Source organism: Cervus elaphus, chromosome 2 (genome assembly GCF_910594005.1).
Source record: "Cervus elaphus chromosome 2, mCerEla1.1, whole genome shotgun sequence".
Taxonomy (NCBI): domain Eukaryota; kingdom Metazoa; phylum Chordata; class Mammalia; order Artiodactyla; family Cervidae; genus Cervus; species Cervus elaphus.
In genome coordinates this window covers 28,318,461-28,339,234 of record NC_057816.1, presented here as the reverse complement: position 1 = coordinate 28,339,234, position 20,774 = coordinate 28,318,461, and the positions used below count along the sequence as shown (strand labels likewise).

Below are 20,774 nucleotides of genomic sequence, written 5' to 3'. Positions count from 1 at the left end.
CCGTAATTAAATGCTTCCTGTAATTCCCAGGGGAAGTTGCTATTTGCAGATGATCTTTATTTCAGAATGAAGCAGTGATAATAGAGACGGGAAATTTTTTAACATTTATCTTTTTAATTCTTGAATCAGTGAGGACAATATCTTGCTGTTTATGGTACAAAACAGCCCTGTCCTAGATATACAAGGGTATACATAAGTCTGTAACATCGTTAGCTACAGTAAAATTACTAGACAGCACAGCAAAGTAGGGTTAACTAAAGATACATTTTAATAAGAAAATGCTTTGAAATAACATGAAGTCAACGGACGTTTGACTGTACAGTTTACTCTGTCAAAATATAAATGTATGTCAGCTTACGTGTGTGAATTACACAGTCAGTTTCAACACAGCCACGTGCCTAGGATTGTGTGAAACAACTCATAAGCCATTCTCTAAGGGGTGTTGTGGAAACTTCCAAAAGTACCCCTGATATTTGGTCAGAGCTAAGGGATAAACTTTAAGGCAATCTTCCAAGTGAATGTAAACTTTTCTAAAGTGGCCTTTCCAGTAAAGGATTACTGTCGTGAATACTCTGTACTTTATAGTGCTGTGGGATATTTTGAGTAGCACATCATCACACTAATTGTCACTTTTTAAAAATCAGCTTTAAAATCCTGCAATTGTAAATTTAAAAAAAATGTCTGGAGTGCTTTTATTCTGTAGACTTCGGGCAGGCACTTTTTGTTGATTTTACTGTAAATCCTATTTTCTTCTAATAATTTTTATCTTTAGCTAGAATTGTACTGCTACAATTGTGTTCTAAATACTGTGTTCATATATTGAGAAATAATAATTTGCCTACAATTTGTCTAATTTCAATCTAAGTTGAACTTTTCTTTTTAGAAGTCTTTTTCTACAGAAGCATTCAAAATAAATAGTGCTACTCTTTGAGCATGTTTCAGCATGATGACATTTTTCTGTCTGTCTTTTTCCAAAGTAATTTGTAGAGCATGTGAACTAAACTGACTACTGGAGATGTAGATACAGGCCATTAGGAGAGTCCCCTCGTAGTGACTACCTAGTTTCACTTAATTTCCTTCTTAGCCTTATAGTTGGCAGAGACCACCAGGTAATTGTCTGGATTCATGTCCTTAAGGGTTGGAGATTTGCTTTGGACGGGGGATGTCTTGCCATCCACACGGGATATCTGCAGCATCCGGCAGGGGTCATGTTTCAACAAATACCCTGCAAAAGTTTCCCATCCTCCTCCCACGCGGACCATAACATGCTTGTTGTGCAGCATCTGGGGAATGAAAAGAGAGTGAATGAGTGAAATTCTGAGAATTCCTGCAGTATCTCAAATCAGCTTCCAGCCCTAGCGTTGTTACTGTTTTCTGTTTTGTTTTTCAAGCCCCCATTGTTCTTCCACTTCTTGTGCCGTGTCTGAATCAGCATAGAGTTTATGAGAGAAGCTTTGTCTTTTCCATGCAAGTGGATCATGCATGGTTCGCATCCCTGGGTTGCAGCTTTGCCCTGCTGTGGAAATCAGTAGGTACAATCCCCTGTTGGTTCCGTGATTATAGAGGCTCCTCGCTGACATCTAAGGCTGCATCACAGCCTCCTTATTGTCCCATTTCCAGCTTGCTGCCTCAGATAGCTCCTTTCCCCCCACTTGGTTTCCCCCTCTGAACCAGGACCTAAAAGACCATGGAAATGCCTGCTGTGAAATATATAGAATATAGAATTGGAATAAAGAATACAGATATATACATGTGTGTGTGTGAGTCACTCAGTCATGTCTGACTCTTTGCAATCTCATGGACTGTAGCTCGCCAGGCTGTGCTGACCACGGGATTCTCCAGGCAAGAATTCTGGAGTGGGTTGCCATTGCCTTCCCCAAGATCTATACATATATGCATATATTTATATATGTAAATGTATGTATGTACATTTACAGATATATATGGGTTCCTGGGTGGCTCAGTGGTAAAGAATTCATCTGCCAGTGCAGGAAATGTAGGAGACATGGGTTCGATCCCTGGGTCAGGAAGATGCCCTGGAGGAGGAAATGGCTACCCACTCCAGTATTCTTGCCTGGAAAAGTCCATGGAGGAGCCTGGTGGGCTACAGTCCATAGGGTCGCAAAGAATCACACAACTGAGTGACTGAGCACACACGTATGCACAAATACACATATATATACACACATAAACATATATGCATACATTTCATAGCTATGTGATTATACATATATATATCTGTATTTTTCCAATTCTATTCCATTATAGTTTATTTTAATATATTGAACATAATTCTCTATGCTGTAGAGTCAATCCTTGTTATGTGTTTTTGGAATATAATGTTAATGATCCCACAAATACTCAATGGAAAATGGAATTGAAGATGCACTCAGAAAAGCTGAAATCTTCCCCAGTCACCCACTGTCTGAGGCTTTTAAGGAAAGATATTATGACGTGGCCAAATAGTTATGTTTGTCTTTTTCTCATTCTTCCTAATTACCATAGGATTCCTCTTCAAAAAACAAAACAAAAACAAACAAAAACCTTACTTTCAGGTGCATGAACCATTTAGAGCTCCAGGTTAACAAGACTACAGACTGAAAAGGTGAAACATATGTGGTTATTTCTGTCTAGTAAAAACATGTCTGAGTTACGGAGGTTTGGCACAGTGAACCAAAGGTTTGGTCTTGCTAAGAATAAGGGCAAGTACCACATGTTCACCAAAGACCCTGCTGACTTGTCTCCTGCCCAAAATATTCTGAACAACAGTGGCAATATAATCTTGGGAAGGGGATTAGGTTTGGGAGGGGATTTGGGAAGCAGTTTTCCAGGTCAGGCTTCCCTGGTGGCTCAGACAGTTAAGAATCCAGCTGCAATGCGGGAGACCTGGGTTTGATTCTGGGTTGGGAAGATCCCCTGGAGAAGGGAAAGGCTACCCACTCCGGTATTCTTATCTGGATAATTCCATGGACAAAGGAGCCTGGCAGGCTATAGTCCATGGGGTCCCAAAGAGTTGGACACGTCTGAGTGACTTTCACTTGACTTATGGTACCTCCCAGTGGTACCATGTTCCTGTTGTATAGGATGAAGACAGTGAGACCCAGATCTTCGAATATGATTTCGTGACTCCTAGTCTAGTGCTCTTCCCACAAGGGTTCCTCCTCATAAAATCCATCGGCATTTGTAATTTTACTGGCCTATTTTCATTTCACAAGTTCCTGGGTATGTCTCTACTTCCTGTTTTTAAAACTTGGAGTTACTGAGAGAAAAACTGAAAAGGCCAGTTTCAAAATAGCACTTTGACCCTTTCTCCGGTTGTTCCAACAGAGCTGCTTTTGCTTATTGTTGAAGTCCTGGCACCTCCTGCCCTTGCAAATTACCTCTAAACATCATTGGCATGAGTGCCCCTGGCAGAATGCCCAAGTTCACTTCACTCTCAGCAGTCTGTTTCACCAGAAAGAAACAACCAGTCAGAAGACATTTCAAAGTATCAGTGAATTCTGGAAAATAGTGACAGAAATGCTTTTCAGCCTGGAGTATATGATCTTTGGTACAGACTGCTTGCCAATTCTTTCATGAAGCCATAGGACCATAGAAAGTGGATCCAACATGAGACAGAGTCATTCTGAATATGAATAACACAGGAATTAAATTTCTGCCCACCTCGTCTTCCATACTCTTCCTATGGCTAGTCAGCCACCTATGTTTTGCTAAAGAAAGCCAGTTGTCAAACTGGGCAAGTTTTAATCATGGGATGAAGATAACAGAGCTATATGTGCTGATTATAGAGATTTGAATCCCATGCCTTTTCTTAGAACATGGTCAGTCTCAAGAAAAGGAAAAAAAAAAAAAAGAACTGAATGCCCACCTGATGTCCAGAAACAAATTTATTGTTTAACCTAAAAATAAATTAACCTGCTAGAAACCAAATTACTCTCAAGTCTTCCTTTTCCTTATAGTATAAAACTGTATAAAACTCCAACCTTGGATTAAGTGTATAATCTTCCTAAATCAGGGTTAAGCTGCTGAGCTCTGCTGGAAGAATTCTTTTCACCTCAGAGATTAGTGATATCAGACCAATTACAAATAATTGATCTTTTTTTTGTTTTGGTCAGTTTCATTTTTTATCCCTCTCTATTATTCTCAAACACACTACACATTTCATCCTCACTAGGCTACCATGACTCCATCCTTGTCAGACATGGCTTCCTCTCTCTTAGTATCTCCAAGGACTAATTCACTCCAGTCTACATTCATCCTTTCCCCTGCCTTTCCGAAGTCACAGAAAAAAGTCCTTTGGTCCAAGATCAAGTCCTCTCTGTCTGAATTCACATTACCATTCATGAAGAACCCGGCTACATCAAACATCTTCTCCCTCTTGTCTCCACTTTGTTGTATAATGGTCCTTACACTTCAGGAAATAAATGTATCCAAGCCCTTTCCACTCGTGTACAAAGAAAGCTCTTCCTTTTCCATCCCAATCTACTTTCCTCTCATACCTTCTCCTTACATCTGAGCTTCCTAACAGTTAAGTTTACACTCAGTGTCTTAACTTCTAATTTCCTATTTACTGCCCAACTGACAGTAGACTTGCTTCTGTTTAACTGACTGCATGAGAAAGAAAACCTGATGGCCTCTAGAATTATCAAATCCAATGGATGGTCTTTAATCCTGTCTTCATTGATCATTCAAGTAAGGTATCTGCCAGTATTGACACTCCTTCCTTGAAATTCTCTACTCTTTTACTCTCTATGATAAGACTCTCCTGAATCTCCTGCTACCTGCTTGAGGGATCTTTCTCTGCTTCCTTCTACCTATTTTTAAGTTTTGCTCTTCCAAAAGATTCTGAAGCTTTCTGTCTTTTCTCTACCGCTTTTCTCAGTCTTATTCTCTATGTGCAACCTCATGATTTTCACTACCTTCTACGTTTTTTAAGAGCCTCAGAACCAGCAGTAGGGACTATTTATTTATTTATTGGCCACGCAGCATGTAGGATCTTAGGTCCCCAGTCAGGAATTGAACCCATACTCCCAGCATTGGAGGCATGGGGTCTTAACCACTGGACCAGCAGGGAAGTCCCACTAACAGGTATTTTTTGTTTTCCAAACTATAACTTGAGCCCTTGCTTCTTCCTGGAACTTCCAGATGCAAAGGCAGCTTGTCCTTTTCCTTCCACTAGAAGACTACACAAGTCTTTTCTCATAGGGTTGGTGACATGAGCATTTTCTCTACCCAGTCAGATACTGAAAGCATTCATTTCTCCCTAAATGTTTCTCAGGATCTTTGCCACCATCGTTTCTGCCTAATTCAGCGCCTCATCTCTTCTCTGGTCAAGTGTAGGGCTCTCACTGCCTCCAGCCTAGCTGTGTCCAATCTGTTTAGTCAACTACCACAGAGGGAATTCCATAAATGCAAATCTGGTTATCTCTGACCCAAATACTTTCACTACCTCCCCGTCTCCTGTCAGCAGATTCCCTTTATTTGTATACACTACTCTCCACGACCACTCCTGCCAGACCTCATCCCTTCCCAGAGCTTTGGGACCCACAAAACTTATAGTTCTATATTCCCAAATGACATACTCTTTCTTTCACGATTTTGCCCATTTGCCCTGAAATGTGAAATTCCTTTCTGTGGAATGTCCTTGCTTGTCCTCTTCCTTCATCTAGAAGACCCTGCAAGTCTTTGCTCATAGGGGTGGTAACATGAACAGTCTCTGTTCCCAGTCAGATACCAAAAACATTCAGTTCCCTGCCTACTGGGACCACAAACATCCCCCCAATTCAAACATCACCTCCATCTGAAAAATATTCCAGGATCGTCACCTTCACTGATAAGGGAATCCTTCCTTATGATGTGTCCTATTTAGTTTACACATGATCTCATTGCTTTGTTCATTCTACCAAATTGTAATTGCTCATTCACCTGTATGTCCCTTTCAACAATACATGAGCTCCCTGAAAACAGTGATGATGTATGATATATTTCCCATGTTTGGACTCTCACAGATGTGAGCTCAGAGCAGCGTCAATACTGTAATCATATAGTACTACTTTTCATGTGTCCTTCCATACTACTTAACCTTGTCTAACGTAAGATATCAGTATCAGTATTACTGCCACTTTACAGTTAGTAAAACTGATGCTCTTAGAAGAACTGATACTCATGCAAGATCACCAATCAGTGGCAACACTGGAACAAGAACACTTTTATCTGTTATACCATATCCACAATCCACTTACCCTGTAAAGTGTCTAGATTTGCATTTTCAATCTGCTTAGTGACTTCCAAATCACTAATTTAGCAGAAGCAAGGAATTATCAATGCCAGAAATAGTTGTAAGTTGCTTAAGTGGATTAAATGCTCACTTAATATGATTTATAGTTTTGTTCTAATAAACTCTAAATAAATATTGCATTTAATTTCAGAAAATTAGCCTTTAGTGGCCCTAAGAAATATATATGTGTCAAGTACAGGTAATAGGATAAAATATATTTATAGATATGTATCTGTTTGCATAAGAAGAACTGGGCTTTGATTCTCTGTTCAATGTACATATTACAGCTCCTTTATTTCTGATGCTTCATAATGTTGAACAGTTTTGCATTCTCCATTCCAAAAGATAAACCCTTTTGATTAACAGTGTCAATGCACGTGTGGATTGAATATTCAGTCTAGTTGTCTGTTATTGCATTTCTCTTGAGTAAAGAAAAATAGAGCTGCTACAAGTATCCTCCAACATGCAACTACTGCATGTTGCAAAGCAGTCTTTTTTGCACACTAGGCCTATTCTGACGTTGTTGTTTTCTACCATCAGCCTCATTCCTCACTGTGCCCTTGATTCTAACAAAGGTAAGATGATTCATTACCAACTTAGCAACATCTCTCAATGCTGAAGGGTAAAAGAACAAAACAACAAAAATCTTGTCTCCACATTTTCCCAAAGGCCTTAATAAAGTTTTATAAGCAGAGCTGGGTAATTGTAAAACATTTTAGTTTTTGATGTCTATGAGTGACATACATACCTTGCCCAGGGAAAATAATCAGTAGGCCTCAAAGTTATGTTTTTGTATTTTAAATAATTTTTTCCACTAATGAGAAAAAGCTCGCCTGTTCTTATCAAGGACATCTTGCTTTGTGCCTTTGTCCTGGTACGATGTTTAATTATGTATCATTTTCTTAGGAGGCCTCTGGCCAAGTGCCAGCGAAAGGGAAACTTTTTCTTAGATGACAAAGAGTCACAGTATTACAGCACCTACTCTGTGCCAGGTAATCTACAAATATACCTTCCTTAAATAAGGAGGATAAAAAACATTGAGGTCACTGGCAATGGTCTCAGTTCACAGACGTACCAACTGGCAGAGTGAGGGTCACACAGGTGATTCCTGAGAGCCAGGCTAGAAATCACATCTCCATTACTCCCAATCTATTCTTCCAAAAATTAATATTCTAAAAATGAATCCAATATTTAAAGGTGGGAGAATCACTTAATATATTGACCCAGCAGTGGTTTATAACACCCTCAGATAAGTCTTTTGACTTACTGGATTCAGTGCACATCTTGTTAGACTATGATATGTTAACCTACAGCCCACTTTCTAGTACCATCTTTCAATCTTACTTTCCTAACACAGTCAGGTAACACATTATCCCGTAAACAACAACTTCTGTAGCTCATCCAGATACTTAAAGAGAAAAAAAAATGGGTTGAAAGGAAGTAAGTTAATTCTCCTATTATCAACTTACAACATATTGGAAAATTCAAACATTGTAGAAATGATTAATCAAAAGCTTCCTACAAATCTTGAGTTCACGGCACGGGGTCTAGTGGTCTGGTTCTTATGATGTGTGATAACAGGACTTCAGGAAAATTATTTTTCCTTTCTAATTATTGGAGCAAAAGACTGGAATCATGTGTAGTTATTAAGAACGTAAAGCAAGAAAAAGGATGTATATTTCTTCTTCTTGGGGACATTAATTAGTTATTAAAAACAATTACATCAACTCACTTTTTGTTGACAAGGCACAGTTGATATTTATGTATGGATCACAGAAAATCATATGTTTTACTAAATGAAAAAAAAATGGCCCCATAAAACAGTCAGAAAATATTGTGGATTTATTGGTAATGTATTTGTGTTGTGTTTAAGGTGACTGGGCTACATAGAGCTGTTATATCACACAAACCAAAAACAAGCAAAACACCATCAACAAAAAGAACTAACAGAAAATGTCTTCTAGGTAAGCAGAGTTCAAAGTTAAATGCTTTATGTCCTATGTGATAGCTTTATTTCATAAATTCCCCAGCACAGATCTGCTTGTGTGTTCACCTGTGTCCTAAATCACCATTCCTGTGAAACACTTCATGTGTCACCACCTCATGGGGGAAATACCAACATATCTCTTTCATTCTGATTTGAGTCTTGTGTCCATGACCTTGAAGACCCAGGGAAGCAGGAGTGTCTGTGTCTGAATTACCAGTGTCCTTAGACCTGGAGGATGTGAAAGCGTTCCAGCGCGACGCCCTCACCATCGCTCACACTTCACCAATCCACCCTCCAGTCCAGGGCCACGGTGAGCTTTGTAAGAGGAAAATCCGGCCAAGCTCCTACCCTGCCAAGGACCTGTGGGTGTTTCTGCACAGTCTCCAGCGTTTCTCGCCCTGTTCAGTTCCAGTCCCCCTGAGGAATACGACTCATTCTCATCATTGCAAAAGGCTGTGGGAACAATTCCAGGAAAGCAAGTGTGAGTGTAAGAGCAGGCTTGGGCGAGTGTGTTTGTGTGTGTAGGGCCGCAACAGAATCTTGCATGTCTAGGATGGGCAGAACTACACATAATTTGAAGAGACAATTTGTGAATGAGTCTGATCCCGGCCTCCCTTACCTCTGTCCCTCTCCTGCCCCCAGGAGAACAATCGGCCTGAGTCACCAAGCACTTTGTAGTCCTGCTATTACTCTTTTTCCCACCTTCCTTCTCACCATGCCTGCACGATCCCATACTGTTGTGCAGGTTGTACACTGCACAACTCTGCAGCTATACTGGGGCCCTATTTTTCTGTGCCCATAACCACCCTCCAGATTATTCACCCAGCAATCATTCTGAACTCCTCAGAATACCCTGAAAGGTTCATGCCTTCCTACATGTAGAGGATTGTTCCAGATTCACCAGGAGAATCAAAGTAGGTCTCTTTAGTTGACCATTCAACAAATATTTGTTGAGTGCCAGACAAGTTTATTCCTTGCTGAATTTTATACCCTGACGCCCTAGGACAGTGGAAAGTACACAAAGGACACTCAAAAAATGCTTGTTAAGTGGATGAATGAACAATGTTAACGCCTGCTAATGCTCCACCCAGGTGTTGCTGCCTTTAAGGAATATTGTTGCATTGTCTGACCTTTAGATTAGCTTCTTTGGATCTTGAGATTTTCCTGCACAGACCTCAAGCAAAGTACCTAGAATACTTTATTGTCTTATTTCTTGACCTTCTTTCTGACCACCCTAAAGGGTCACATCCTATTTAGCTTTGTGATCAGTCGCTCAGTCGTGTCCAACTCTTTGCGACCCCATGGACTGTAGCCTGCCAGGCTCCTCTGTTTGTGGAATTCTCCAAGCAAGAATATTGGAGTGGGTTGCCATTTCCTTCTCCAGGGATCTTCCTGACCCAGAGATTAAATGGGGGTCTCCTGCATTGCAGGCGGATTCTTTACAGTCTGAGCCACCAGGGAAGCCGTCAGCTTTGTATATATGGCAACTATTATCATATGTAATATGTAAAAGACATGAGTTATTCATGGAAAGATAAGAAAAAAGAAAAGACAAAATGCTTTATCTTTAACAGAAAGAGTCAAAAAGAAAAAAAAAAAAAAAAACAGGTTGTGAATGATAATCCACATCAAATATTGCTTAGAGAATTCCTTTGAGACAGATTTGGGGTAAGAGTATAAAGCTTTAACAGGGATCATATTTTTTTTTTTTTACATATTCATTAACCCTTTTATTTTTCCCCAATTATTAGTTGCTATTATTATTTAAACTTTTTATTTTATACTGGGATATAGAGATGGTTGGGCTTCCTAGGTAGTGTTAGTGATAAAGAACCTGCCTGCCAATGCAGGAGATGTAAGAGACATGGGTTTGATCCCTGGGTGGGGAAGATCCCTGGAGGAGGGCATGGCAACCCACTCCAGTATTCTTGCCTGGAGAATCCCATGGACAGAGGAGCCTGGTGGCCTACTGTCCACTGGGTTGCAAAGAGTTGGACACGACTGAAGCGACTTTAGCATGCACACATAGAGATGGTTGGTGGCATCACTGACCCAGTGGGCATGAATTGAGGAAACTCCGGAGACAGTGAAGGACAGGGAAGCGTGGCGTGCTGCAGTCCATGGGGTTGCAAAGAGCTGGACACAACTGAGCGACTGAACAACAATAAATAGGTGATTAACCATGCTGTGATAGTTTGGGGGTGGACAGTAAAGTGGCTTAGCCACACATATCCATGCGTCCACTCTCCCCCAAACGTCCCTCCCATCCAGGCTGCCACATAACATGAAGGAGAGCTCCGTGTGCTCTACAGTGGGTCCTGGTTGGTTATCAGGGGTCGTATTTGAAAAGGGGATATTGTGTTGAGAGTCAATAGAGCAATGAACAGGAGAGAAAGCAGAAAGGGAAAGATGGAGAGAAGAAGGAAGTGTCCTGAATGAATCCAGAAGTTTATAACTCTCTTCATTATCTCCCTTCACAAGTTCTTATAACACTGGGAATGCATAGTTTTTAAAATATTTTTCACTACAGTAACAAACTGCTTGATACAATTTTCACCCCCTCCTCTTTCTCTTTCAATGCTTACGTGTTTGGAGTCACTCTCATTAAGCCCTTCCCTAATCAACTGACCAGAGAGGCTCATATTTCTGCCCAATCTGTGAACTGCTCTCCATCTGAGCCATCCTTTTAAGAGGCAACCATCTCTGATGCTGACTGAGGAGAGGAGACAACCCTCCTGAATTTAGATCAGTTTGGCTTCCTGGGACATTATATGCTTCCTAAATGTCCTTGTCAACCCTGTTCATGGTGTGTTTTTACAAGCCATCATAACTTGAGTGAAAATATTGTTTTTAGAATGAAGTCATTTGCTCTCCAGAGAAAGAGTGTTAAATTAATTTATAGGACAACAGACTCTGTCTTCATCTAATATTCTCCTGAAATGGCATATGCTGAAAATTGGGCAACTGGGAATTCAGTTCTCTGCCTGAGGTACCCTGACACCTGGAGGAGTGAAATGGCAGGTGTGCAATCCCTGGTGTGTCATGTTGAAAGGTCGAAACTCCATCTTCAAGATAAGTGATGACGTTACCTATGAATAGGGCAATAGAGGCCTTCTTAACCACAGGTGACATGTGAAGCCTCCTTTTTGTCAAAGGTTGGGGGTTCATCTCAACCTCTCTGGCTATTTGAAATTAGAAATGGTTAAATACTACCCAATCATCAAGCTTCTGGAATTATCTCTTTATTGTTTACAAAGCATTTTTCATGTTTATTGTCTCATTTTTACCTACCTAATCGTCCCTTGGTTTATTATGCTATTTTCTTAGAAAACACTTGAGATCTGAACGACAGTCACTAGAGGTGAAACTGTTTCCCCTTTACCAGACTGCCTGGGTATGGTACCACTAACTAGCCATACAACCCTAAGACATCATTTAATCTCTCTCTGCTTCAGTTTCTCATCAGTGAAATGATTATACTTTAGAGTGATTTGGATAAAGATATTAATGTGTGTAAGCATGCAGCCACATTGCCTGGGGCGTGGCACTCAATGGCAACCTGCTATTATTATAATTATTATCAAAAGAATAATACTGTTATAGTGATGATGATGATGATAATAAACTTCTTATGGATTTTATTTCAGTTAGTTCTTGGAGCTGCTCTAAGCATCTTGGATTATTATTGATATTTACAAATGAGAAAATGATAGCTCAGAAAAATCAAGTGAATTGCTCAAAGTCACTTAGCTAGAAAGTGACAAAGTTTAGATTTTAACTTGGGTTTCTCTGACCTCAAAGGCAATACTCATTACCACTAAACTATACCCCCGAAAGGTGCTTCACCAGGAGTCACGGTTGTCTGGGTTCTTACCTAGACTCTTCCCTTGGACAATACATCTTTTCTTTAGGAATAGCTGTTACCAATTTATAATGTCTCCATTCATGATCATATCAAGACCCAGAACAGAATAAGGAACTTAATACATGCTTGGAAGAATTTATTTCAAGTTGAACCTGATTGTTTATCCATACAAAAGTACTGAAACTCAGGCACACTATCCACTTAGGGCTCTGTCCTGGGCCCCATACTCTGAAAGGAAACTGCAGAGCAGAAACCTCTGACAGCTTGCAAAATACTTTCACTTAAATCATTTTGTTTTGTTATCACACCTGCCCAGTGGTTTGAGAGGTTAATATTACTGTTTCTATTGTACAAATGGAGAAAGGTTCTCCCCTGGTAGCTCAGATGGTAAAAATCTCCCTGAGATGCAAGAGACCCAGGTCTGATCCCTGAGTCAGGAAGATCCCCTGGAGATGGGAATGGCAACCCACTCCAGTGTTCTTGCCTGGAGAATCCCATGGATAGACTACGGGGTCACCAAGAGTCGGACACAACTGAAAGACTAACACTTTCACTTTCAGAGAGGTTAGGTAGGTACAAGAACACAAACCTAGTCTTCTGATTCCCAGTTTTGTGATTGTTTTGTCTTCAGTAATAACATATATCAGGGGGAATATAATCCCCAAGCCCTTACTTGAAGGGTGAACTGCTGCAGTGTCCTAAATGGTAAGAGCCAATCATCCAGCGTGAACAGGGCCTTGAATCTGAAACCCTCTAGCTCTTAAGGCTGACCAGAAAAAAAAATCTTTGGCCTACTTCTGTAGTTTCCTTCTGGAGGGGTAAAAAGTTTAATCCTCAGACTCAATATGGGCAAATGACTCTCGGTAACTTCTTTCTAGAAGCAAACGTGAGAAGAGCAACTAGCCGATGAATGCAATGATCAACTGGCAAGAAGTTCCCTCTGCATATGTCAGGAAATATGTGTAGGAGCATCTACAGCCAACTGCCTGTCAGTTCTCATCTCCTCATTATGTAAGGTCTCCATTTTCCCACTTCTGCACCGAATGAAACTGAGAATCCTTAGCTGCAATCTAATTACCAGTCTGTGGCACCATTTCAGACATGCAAGGCAAAGTTATGATAAATATTTAATAGGACACTCAGCACAGTGAAAGCAATGAGCTGGAAAATGCTGGCGCTGGAAATGCACAGTTGTCTAGAGGGAGGATTTGTAGCTGGGATGTCTCCAACTGAAACTAGACTTCATCCACCCAAAGGATGCAACAACTATCCAGGAAGGGGATGTGGGCTCCAAGAGGCAATGAAAACCCACCCCTTCCAGTAATCAAATGGGGTCATGTTTGACTCAGTCTGAACTCGCATTCTCTCTTCTAAACACCTTTACCAAAAGCCAAGAGACTAGAATCAGTGCTGGGAGAGCCAAAGGTTAACATTTGCTGACAACGATGTACACCACTGGTTTCCAGCCTGGTGACGTCCAGGTCCTGAAAAGTAACAACAGTGTCTGGAATCTAGATGCTGGAAAAATTACTACTTTGCCACTGGTTTTAATGTATCTTCAGTATTTTGGTAGATCCATTAAAACAGAAAACAAAGTATTACTAAATACATTCAGATCTTTTATGTTGACAAAATACTTGAAAACACAAGTCTCCTTTCTTTAAAAGCCCCACTGAAATGAAAGGCAGACATAAAAATGTTTTGAAGCCACCAAGGCAAAGAACATTGAAAGGATGTAATAGAAGACAAGAAAGGTCAAAGACTGTTTTAGAAGATGGAAAAAGGTAAGTGAGTCATAACTGACTAAAGGTGGAGAGAGCTGAAACTAAAAACCTGAGGTGATAGCTGACATAAAAAAGCAAGTCAGATTATGCCTTTAAACTATAGGAAACTCAGGTTTTAAAATCATCAGGCACTTCCAGCAGGTGAGGAAAGAAATGTAGCTAAAAGAAAGGGGAGAATTGACTGAAAATCAGTATAAGGATCAGTTAAGAATTGACGCTTTTGAACTGTGGTGTTGGAGAAGACTCTTGAGAGTCCCTTGGACTGCAAGGAGATCCAACCAATCCATCCTAAAGGAAATCAGTCCTGAATTGGAAGAATTGATGCTGAAGCTGAAACTCCAATACTTTAGCCACCTGATGTGAAGAACTAACTCATCTGAAAAGACCCTGATGCTGGGAAAGATTGAAGGCGGGAGGAGAAGGGGATGACTGAGGATGAGATGGTTGGATGGCATCACCGACTCAATGGACATGAGTTTGAGTAAACTCTGGGAGTTGATGATGGACAGGGAGGCCTGGTGTGCTGCCGTTCAAGGGGTCGCAAAGAGTCAGACATGACTGAGCGACTGAACGCAACTGATCCCAGATTTACTGCCTCCCACGCCACATGTGCTATGCTGTGACTATTCCCCTGGTACCAATGACCACACCATCACAGCAGGAGACTGAACGTTCATCTTTGTAGGAACTGAATCAGAAGTGACTAGGGGATGACTCAGGCACAGGATGGAGAGATGGACAGATAGACGATAAAGCCAATCCAGCAAAGATTTCATTGTAGAACCAGATGGCAGTTCGAGGGGTTAGACTTCTCGGTTTTGCTTCAAATTTTTTTCACAATAAAATGTGGGAGGAAAAATCCATCCCGAATCTGAATCCAATCTGTTCTCAGCATCGCCACTGCTGCCTCCCTCATCCCAAGTTTCCTTCATCTCACCTGGATCGCTGCAATAACCTTCCAACTGCTCTTCCTGCTCCTGTTCCGCCTGTGGGTACATTCTCAGCAGAGAAACTAGAGGGATCTTATTCAAACAGAAGTCACCTCAGGCCACAGCTCCACTCAAAGCCCTGTGTGGCTCCCCATTTTACCGGGAACACACTACAGAGTCCTTCCAAAGGCCTCCAAGTTCCTGCGTGACCCCGACTCCTGTTACCGCTCTGACTGCATGTGCTACCTCTGGGCCCTTCACATGCTATGAGGCAGCCACTCCGGCATCCTTGCTATTTCTCAGACACTCCAGGCCTCTCCAGGCATGCTCTTGACTTAGTGTTCCTCCTAACAGAGGAACTAGACAGCTGGAGGGCTAGCTCTGCCCCTCTATGACCTTGCTAATCTCTCATCTGCTCAATGAGCCTGCCCTGTATTACTCAGTGAAAAGCAATGAAAGTGAAAGTGTTAGTTGCTCAGTCGTGTCCAGCTCTTTGTGACCCCACAGACTACCTCACCAGCTTCCTCTGTCCATGGGATTTCTCAAGCAAGAATCCTGGAGCAGGTTGCCATTTTCTTCGCCAGGGGATCTTCGGGGATTGAACTTGGGTCTCCTGGATCGCAGGCAGATTCCTTACCATCTGAGCCACCAGGGAAGCCAATTACTCTTAAGGGGAAGGGATAATTGGGGAGTCTGGGATGGACATGAACACACTGCTGTATTTAAAATGGATAACCAACGAAGTCCTACTGCATAGCACGGGGAACTCTGCTCAATTTTATGTGGTAGTCTGGATGGGAGGGGAGTTTGGGGGAGAATGGGTACATGTATACACATGGCTGAGTCCCTTTGCCATTCACCTGAACTATCACAATATTGTTGGCTACGCCTCAATACAAAATGTTTTTGGGTCTTCCCAGTGCACCAGGCCCGAGCACTTGTCTCATGCATCCAGCCTGGGCTGGTGATCTGTTTCACCCTAGATAATATACATGTTTTGATGCTGTTCTCTCGAAACATCCCACCCTCGCCTTCTCCCACAGAGTCCAAGATTCTATTCTGTACATCTGTGTCTCTTTTTCTGTTTTTCATATACCCAGAGGAATCGAGTAGAGAGGGAGGTGGGAGGGGGGATCGGGATGGGGAATACATGTAAATCCATGGCTGATTCATGTCAATGTATGACGAAAACCACTACAATATTGTAAAGTAATTAGCCTCCAACTAATAAAAATAAATAGAAAAAAAAATTTTTTTTGATGCTAAAGACTGTGCTTTCACTCCAGGGGGATGCAGGTTGGATCCCTGGTCAGGGGACAAAGATCCCACATGACACAAGGCCAAAGTAAAAAATAGATAAATAAATTGGGCCAAGATACTAAAAAATCAAAAAAGTCCAAATAAAAATAAAAACTCCTGCAGTCTCTACGCTCAGTACTCCCAATTTGCCTTACTTTGCCCTAGTTTTCCTTTCCTGCCCCACCAGGACATTTGTCACTATTTATAGCAAGCTCTAGAACTTACATATTTATTCTGTTTATTGGACCCATCTCAACTAGGATTGCTAGATTTATCAATATAAAAATACAGGACACCCAGTTAAGTCTGAATTTCAAATGAGCAACCTCTTAATCTAAGTACATCCCCTGTGATGTTTAGCATATATTCATACTAAAAGGTATTGTTGTTTATCTGAAATTCAAATGAAACTGAGCATCCTGTAATTGATCTGGTGACCCTACACACATACACACACACACACACACATACACACACACACACGCACGCACACTCACAGGAATATGAGGTCCTCAAGGAAGCCAGGGGTCCTCTGCTTTGTTCTGATACAGCCTCAACTCCCAGAACACTGCAGGTTTCAGGGTATATGTTGATTAAATATACACTGGATGAATGAATGATTACATTTTTCTCAGGATGTGCACTAAGAAAACAAGGGAGTAATCCTCAGAAGATGTGTGATATAGGAAACAGGAAACCCAACATCAAAACAAGTTTTTAAAATGTCTCAGATGATGCTGTGAGGCTGACCTGCAGTTGGAGGATACACATGGAGGGACCAGAAAGAAACCAGTAGATGAACTGCAGTGTCTGCCTGTGACATCATGGTGATGGGCTTCCCAGTTCTTTCAAGGGATCTGATAGGGGTTTTTAATTATACTTAGGCCAAAAAATAAGACATTATCAACTTCAAGCAAAATAAAAATGGTTACAAAAAGGAAAAGTAATCGTGACCCACTACAGTATTTATGTGACAGTTATAAAGCAAATACCTAATACAGTACTGACTTGACCATCGGTGTGGTATCATCTCAGCAAATAGGAAGAAAGGAAGATGTGTGCAGTGGGGTTAAGGGGAGCAGAAAGTTGCTAAATCACCATCTTCTCACTCTTGCTACCTTGGTGTTTATGGTTAGACCACAGAAAATGTCTAACATTTAAAAACTAAGGAAGAACAGCTTAATTACCTAGTTTAGAAATTTGGAGACAAACGAAAAGAAGAAACAGCTTCCAGAGGTAAAGCTAGTTGCATCTAGAGAGAACTCAGGGGAAGAAAAGAGTGGAAAAGCTGAAGAGGGATGGGGCGGTTTTGCTGTTTTCTGTCATAACTCTTTCAGCACCATTTTATTGACTATATATATGTGTGTGTGTGTGTGTTCACAAAGATTAAAATTTCATTTAAAATCCTCAGTTCTGCTACTTCGGAAACAAAAACAAAAAGGGAAACATAGAATTTCTAGAACACCAACATAGGAAAAATATCCACACATTATTTTAATGTCATGAAACCTTTATACTTTTGCAAACTCGCTGACAGGCTCATATACTTCACTATAAACAGATGCAGTTTTACCTGAAATCACTACACATTTAATTGTGATTTATTTTCCCTTTTGACATACTTCAGGAGTACTAGGTAATGGGAGACAATTCAGAGTTGAGGTCCAACCTGGCTACCTAATTGCAAATGTTTACTAACATTTCATTAGGACTTTTTCACTTACAAAATCCTTTGCACCACCATTTCATTTGATTCTCCAATGGTCCTTTAAAAATTATTTTCATATTATTCATATTTGGATTTCTCCCAACATTAAACAACATCATCATAAAATCCTCAGATAAGATGGTGATGTGAACTCAGGAAGGAAACGCTCTGGCATTTGCATTGTTTCCCTATAGTTTGTTTTAAACTCTCCTGTTCCTGCTGACTCTATAACTATTATAAGTCTACATTTATAAGCCTTAGCATTTCTCTTCCAGAAGCTTCCTCTCCAAGGTCATGATCCCTGATCCTTCCTGCTTCTCCCTCCGCTCTGATAAGATGCCAATCACTGCCTTGCCATAGGCTTCCCTGATAGCTCAGTTGGTAAAGAATCTGCCTACAATGCAGGATACCCTGGTTCAATTCCTGGGTCAGGAAGATTCACTGGAGAAGGAATAGGCTACCCACTCCAGTATTCTTGGGCTTCCCTGGTGGCTTAGCTGGAAAGAATCTACTTGTGATGTGGGAGACCTGGGTTCGATCCCTGGGTCAGAAAGATCCCCTGGAGAAGGGAAAGGCTACCCACTCCAGTATTCTGGCCTGGAGAATTCCATGGACAGTCCATGGAGTGTCATAAGAGTCGGACACGACCGAGCAACGTTCACTTTTCCTTGCCTGTGACCCTCACTATCTCCCAAACCTTCTCGGAGGCACAGAGACACAGAGGCATTGCTCTTCCTTTCAGTTTTTCATGCTATTTAAACTATTCAAGAGCAGAGAAGAAAAAGACGCACGGATCTCACCAATATATAGGGACTTCCTGGTGACTCAGGGGTAAAGAACCCGCCTGGCAATACAGGAGCTGTAAGAGACCCGGGTTCGATCCCTGGATTGGGAGGATCCCCTGGAGAAGGAATGGCACCCCACTCCAGTATTCTTGCCTGGAGAATCCCAGGGACAGAGGAGCCTGGAGGGCTCCTTTCTACCTTTTCTTTTCTTTTTCATTGGAATGCAATTGCTTCACAGTGTTATGTTAGTTTCTGCTGTACAACATCACGAATCAGCCATAGGTATACATATATCTCCTCTCTTCTGAGCCTCCCATGCACCCCCTATTCCACCCCTCTAGGTCATCACAAAGCACCACGCTGAGCTCCTTGTGAATATGGCATTTTAAAAACCCTTCGTCTTTCTCTTCCACAGTTACACTCCTTGCTACGTGTTTTAAATAGACTGTGTTATTCTGAACTCGAAAATCTCTCTTCACTGAATATTCTATTTTCAGCCTTCATTTTCCAATAGGAGGAGGTGAAGTTTAAAGCTCACTTCCAAATTATTCAGTCTTCCTAAAGACCAAGTGCAGAACAATTAAACAATTCATCACTGACTGGGTCTATCCATCCTTGCTTCAGGGACTGGTCACGTGTTAACTTATAAATGAGTCTACTGTTCCCTAGGGCCACACCAAGATCCCCATAAGGAGAATGATGCAAACTCTCTTGATAAAAGTCACACATAACTAATACCCTAGGAAAGGATCATCTGACACTGCTCAAATTCATTGTTTTCAGACAAGAACTTCCAAAGCTTGCATATTTTCTTTGCCCTCAAATTCATTTGCCTTCGAGAACTCAGGTATCTCTTTTTCTCTCACAGTTTACATGAAATTTTTCACCAGTCCATCTTTCTTGGCACATTTCCATAATTTTATATCTCTTCTCCCAGTTCTGTAATTTTCTCATGATTTTTAAAAGTCTTTCATATGTGCATGTATGTGTGTGAGAGATGTGTGTACAGGTGTGTTACAGCGATAAAAGGTTTTATCACATTTATCCCATCTGATATGCATATATATACATCCATTGCCATGTCTTTTTTTTTCTTCAACTATTGTTAAGGAGACATCATTTGTCTAGCTAGGGCCTGGCTGACACAATGGAATACTTTCCGTCTAGTTTAGTCCATCGCTCTTAAATAACATGAATTTTCTCATCACAAAACCCACAGAACGATTCTTCAGCCATGTGGCTTCCTTGGCTACCTGGCTTCTCTATCCTCAACAACCCATTGCCATGTGCTGACTCATTCTTGTTGTATTGGGTTGACCAAAATATTCATTTGGGTTTTTCTGTATCATCTTATGGAGAAAAGCCAAGCAAACTTTTTTGGTCAACCCAATACAAGTATCTTCCCATACGTCAAGCACTTACCTGCATAGCTTTACCTCTCTCTGCATGTCAATGAGAAACCATGGTTTTTCTAATTAAAGCCTTCCCTGTGTCCTTTTATTCAAAGTTAAATAATGATTTTGAAGGAGGAATTATACCTGTTTCTCAGTAACTAGTCTATCCTTCCCAATGCTTTGTTTCGAATTTACCCATGCCTCCTGTAATGTTGTTCAGTTGCTAAGTCTTGTCTGACCCTTTTGCGACCCTGCAGATTGTAGCCCACCAAGCTCCTCTGTCCATGGGACTTTCCAGGCAAGAATACTGCAGTGGGTTGTCATTTCTTTCCCCAGTAATGTATGTGTTAACATAAGGGCCTCAGATACAGACTATGTCCTTAACTTGTTAACAAAAATGTCACCACTGTGGACAGCTTGAAGTCATTCCCTTATCTGCAGTTTAGGTCTAAGGGAGGCAAAGCCAGCAATGATATAACTTGCTCTGATTCTGATCTATCTTCTGTCTTAAATGCCCTCTTTGCTTTGTTCTAATATCTTTTAAGGCCACTCAGAGTTCTTTTCTGTCATTTTGTGATCTATGCCTCCCTAGCATCCAACCAGCTTCTTCTATAGCAAGATCAAAAGCAAGAATTTTGTAACTAATGTTAAAGGCATGTCAGGGGGCTTCAGAAATGGATGCCTCATGTTTTGCCCATTAATTAGTTATTAAAAGCATGACTGTCTGAGGGCCTTAAGACTCAGTC

The 20,774-nt window shown here is 41.1% G+C and overlaps 1 protein-coding gene across 5 annotated transcripts in view; it reads right to left on the bottom strand.

Moving 5' to 3' along the window:
* Positions 1–620: 620 nt before the first annotated feature.
* GAS2 (growth arrest specific 2) overlaps positions 621–20,774 on the bottom strand; it is a 168,212-nt gene continuing 148,058 nt past the window's right edge. For all 5 annotated transcript variants that reach the window (XM_043875190.1, XM_043875203.1, XM_043875220.1 and 2 more), the window contains one exon: positions 621–1,283. In XM_043875190.1, the coding sequence (XP_043731125.1) occupies positions 1,065–1,283 (219 nt within the window). In that variant the 3' untranslated portion in view covers positions 621–1,064. The remainder of the gene's footprint in view (positions 1,284–20,774) is intronic.